The following is a 4,791-nucleotide window of genomic DNA, read 5'->3' on the forward strand; positions in this document are numbered from 1 at the left end:
GATGTTTACATAACTGACCATAATTTACAATGATTTTGACCTACACTCACTATATTTGACCTTAATTTCATATTAGATCATATAATCATATTAGATCGTGTATAAAAGCTCGACTAATCTAGATCAACTAATATAGGTGCCGTAAAAAAAACTAACACAAGCTAGATCAATTTGTAGTTTTGCTTTTATCAACGTCGTCACAAACTTTAAATATATATTACAGTCTAGTTCAGTCACAAGGTACAGAAATAAGTTTGTCGTCACAAACTTTGAAACTTTGTATATTGCATGTGGTGGCTAGTTCAGTCACAAACTTTGAATATATTGCATACGGTCGCTAGTTCAGTCAAAAGGTCGTCTACAGAAATAAGTTTGGTCGCTTGTTCAACTAGCAATTTCAGTCACAAGACTGGCTATATTCGCTAACTGTTTTTTCAATTGCGAAAGTGCACATTTACTTCCTAATTATAGTAGTTCAAGTTCATATCCCAAAACCTTAAAAGAGAAAAACAGCCATATCTTATTTTTGTTATATCAAGTCACTTACATATGACTAGCAGGTAGACAATATCCTTTATATTTCTACATCAACACATGCTTTTGCTTACATCAAGTATTTTTAGACATCCCAAACCATCATACAAAGATACTAACCACTATTTCACAAACACCTAGACACCAGTCATCTTATACACCAGATACACAACATACTTACAGACCATTATATATAGTCAGCAGCCTTACGCAGCCAACACCTTAACTGCCTTCTGGAAGCTTCCAACCCCATACCCAAATGCTGCTTATAAGCATCCATATAATCACCTTTCCAAGCAACCAACAGTATGAACAAAAACAACAAAACCAGATATGCTGGATGGAACTTTGAGAGACAATTGGCATGGCCAGTTAGGAGACTAAACACGCATCCTGATTCTTTGTTGTCAGATTTCTGGTTGTTATGGTAACCGTAAAGCGGTGGTCTGGTTCTTTGGTCCCGTAGTCTGATCCTCCGCACTGCTGTTCCCTGGGCTGACATGGTTTCTTGTGGTAGCATTTCGGTGTACTTCGTCCCGGTCAAGACGCCATGGAGCATAAGAGAGTGCGAGGCTGATTCGTCGAGTTTTATTATGTCGTCGTTGATTATATCCGCAAAGCAGTCATCTTCGTTGTTCCCTTCCTGTTGAATTCGGTTACAAAACTAGATTAGTTGGTAGTTACATTATAATTCAAGAAAACTATATATTAATTGTTACATGATAATCCAACGTTCTGAAATGAAAAAAACAGTGAAGGCGTTGGTTTGACCGGGTTGTCAAAAGTCAAAGCATTATTTGGGAATTTCATTGATAGATAAAAGGTCATAAATTTGGAAATGTTGAAAAATGGTTAAGCAGGCCGAAAGCAGGGTAACGGGTCGATCAATTTAATCGAACGGGCTAATCATGACAGCCTGCACATGACCCGTTTAATTAAATGGGGACCCAAGTTGACACATTTTTAAACGGGTTATATCATATAATCAATATCAAAATAGGTAGAATGAGTCATAAACGAGATTAAAATAAATGGATCGGGTCGAAACATGTTTAATGATATCCTCCTCCCTTCCTAAACTGTTTCTTTTAACATTTACAGTAGTATTTTCAGGATATTATTCACATTCATAACAGTCACTTAATTTTTTGTTTAAAGAATTTAAGAACCACAAATTTAACAACCCAACCTGGCCCAACCCACTTCAGAGATATGAACAAACACAGACAGGGTACAGATAGAAATGAGACCTTATATGGAGTCGAAAAACCACCATCTGGCAAGTCGTCATTATGTTGTTGACCAGACACAGACTCCGAACCATTCTGTTCAACTGAATGCGACCTGTAGCTGCTCTTAGACTCCATAGAACACGACTTTATAGCGTTCCCATCATCGAACATGTCTCCATCAATCTGGGTATTATTGAGATACTCATTTGTAGCAGATTGATCAAGATAATCATTATCTGCAGCTGACGATATCCTATGATCCGAAGAACCCCTTGACGACTCATTCAAACGGAAATCGCCATTTCTTCTAAGCCGAAAAACCACCAAAGCTTCCTTTATAAACACCGTAAAAACAATATTCATTTAACTTCTCAATTTAATGAAAACTCCGCTTGCTTTTGTATTGATGACAATAATAATGTTCTACCTGTGAGGTGTCACTCATACAATACTCATGCATGATCCATTCGGTCCTTTCTCCTTTCGGGGCTCGACCCGTGTGGAAAACCAGGGTCCTTTTCGTGCCAATTGTAGCAGCACCTGATTTTACATTCCGTTCTTTGCCGGTGGCTTTCCAGTATCCGGATTGGGTGGCCCGTTTACTTTGTGACCCGTTCGGATACTTCTTTCCTCGGGCCGAAAAGAAGAACCACTCATTATCGGATCGAATAATAGAAAGACCTGATGATTAAGCAAAAGTCAAAACCACATGTAAAGGAACCCTGAAACTTGACTTGTAAGAAATGTTTTGAGAATATGCTGACTCAAATGGCAAGATGTAGCGTTCTTAAATATGCTAAAACCCAGAAACCGGGTTTTCTAGATACACATATGTATAATTATTGCCCATCCAAATTAAATATTCTAGACTTACTATTTTATTAGTTATCTGGTTAATACTTATGCCTTCCTTTAAGATATTAAGCTTTGCAGAGTATATCTATTTATCATTTAATTTATCTAAACAAGTAAAATGATTTAAAACAGCTGAGAGTAGTAAAGGAATAAAAATATAAAACGGTTGTAAGTTGTAATAATAGTTTGAACGAGTTGTAAAACTGTAATCCGGTTGTAATAAACAAAGTTGATAACGGGTTGGTAGTCGTAATAAATTTGTAAACGGATTGTAATAAGCTAAACGAGTTATAAATGGGTTGGGTTGTACTCCAAGAAAGCTAAACGAGTTTTAAACGGGCTGATAAGCTACAATCAAACATAATCGGGTCAACTCACCAACCCATTTTTTACGGGTCAGATTTTTTTTTTCCTAAGAGAATTACCAAAAAAAGTCAAAAGTTTGCAACATTGATTTTTAGCCGTCCCCCAACAGCACGGGTTAAGCCTTGGTCAGCATTTTCAGCTAAGGCTTTCCTAGCTGTCGTACAAAAGTGTAGGCTAAATCATACCCGTCAACGGGCTAAGGCTTAGTCAACATTTCAGCTAAGGCTTTCCTAGCCGTCATACAAAAGTGTAGGTTAAATCATAGTTGTGTCAACTACGGGGTCAACTGCTTCCTAGACGTCTCATACAAAAGCATAGGCTAGCAATTTCTGCTGCTATCCTGTATGATTTCTATACTCTATAAATTCTATTCTATAGTTACGAGAGAGAGGAATCTTTAAATTTTTTTAGAGGTCGTAAGCGGTTGTGAGTTAAGAAGTAAGTGGTTGTGAGTTAAGAAGGGAGAAAGTTTTAAGAAGATAGTAAATTTGGATGGACACTATTCATTCGCTATTTATATTTTAATATATTTGGAAATGATTGTGAGTGGATGAGACAAATGAAAATGTAAAAAATAATTATTTAATTGTTACAAGTAAAAAAAAAAAGGTAGAATGTTTTTATTTTAATTATAAAGATAAAGAAGCCGTCAGAAATGCTCTACTCTAAATCCTGGTCTCTTTTCTAGACGTCTCATATCCTAGCCAGGCCGTAGAGCTTCTACTGATATGACGACTTCTGATTGAAAATGAGGGCCGACTACTTTAGTGAAGGCTATATTCCCATGTCTAATTCTGTAAACTTTTGGTCAACTTTGACTGCTTTGGTAATCTAACCTTTTTTTTTTCTTTTAATTAAAATTGGTAATTATAAACAAGTTAAACGAATTGTACATATAATCAAAATTGGTTGTAATAAACAGGTTAGACAGGTCAGTTATAATAAACTGTAAACGGGATGTGATAACCCTGTTAAAGGACTTGTAAACATGTTGACGAATGGTAATTTATTAGTAAACGAGGTGTAACAAAAAAAAGCTAAACGATTTTTCTATTTTTGAATTTAATATAAATCAAGTTAACTGCTAGATATATTTGTGTTTAATTTTTTTGTTTGTCACGTACGCACCACCACTAAACCAAAGGACGTCCTTTGATATCTTTCATATTTTTGTGTTTAGTTAAAGAGTTTAACTGTTATTAGTATTACATAATACTATTAATTAACCAAACTAATAAACCTGGCAGATCCCATGGCTCGTGACGGCAGAAATCAACCTCGGGGATAATATCAACACAATTATCACGACCTTGTAGCTTCTTCTTCAAGTAATACGATATCAGCTCATCGTCAGTGGGCGAAAACCGAAAGCCCGGAAACACCGAAGACGAAGCGGCTATCGATAACTGCATCTCTCTCACCCTATCCACCGAGTCATCATTTCTAACCATCGTCAACTCATCACCACCACCGTTATCACCTTCTTTCTCTCCCATCCTCTCTCTAGATATAGATGTATGTATATATATTCAGAAGATGGACAAGAATCTATGTTAGTTAACGATGCATTTGTTGGCGTGCGGGAAGGGATAATATATGGGATTGATTTAAGGTTTTGTTTTTATTTTGCATGACAATAAGGATGGTTGGTATAATATAAATAACCGACCCACGCAAGGCAAACACGAAGCAGCACCAAGTGTGATCACGTGTCGGGATTAGTATGCTGAGAATACGCCACATCGATGGATGGGTTAGCTGTCACATGGATGACGCACACCGTATCTAGATGCTATATGTATAT

The 4,791-nt window shown here is 36.6% G+C and overlaps 1 protein-coding gene across 1 annotated transcript; it reads right to left on the minus strand.

Moving 5' to 3' along the window:
- Positions 1–496: 496 nt before the first annotated feature.
- On the minus strand, positions 497–4,509 carry LOC143573329 (NAC domain-containing protein 40-like). Its single transcript, XM_077058236.1, has 4 exons — positions 4,228–4,509; positions 2,194–2,447; positions 1,785–2,099; positions 497–1,177 (listed from the first exon to the last, which is right to left on the minus strand). The coding sequence occupies exons 1-4, from the start codon at positions 4,481–4,483 to the stop codon at positions 722–724; spliced, it is 1,281 nt and encodes a 426-aa protein (XP_076914351.1). The 5' UTR covers positions 4,484–4,509; the 3' UTR covers positions 497–721.
- Between the last annotated feature and the right edge of the window lie 282 nt (positions 4,510–4,791).

The sequence above is a fragment of the Bidens hawaiensis genome, unplaced genomic scaffold, assembly GCF_021521415.1.
Source record: "Bidens hawaiensis isolate Kalapana, Puna unplaced genomic scaffold, B.hawaiensis_p1.1 tig00026381_1, whole genome shotgun sequence".
Taxonomy (NCBI): Eukaryota; Viridiplantae; Streptophyta; class Magnoliopsida; order Asterales; family Asteraceae; genus Bidens; species Bidens hawaiensis.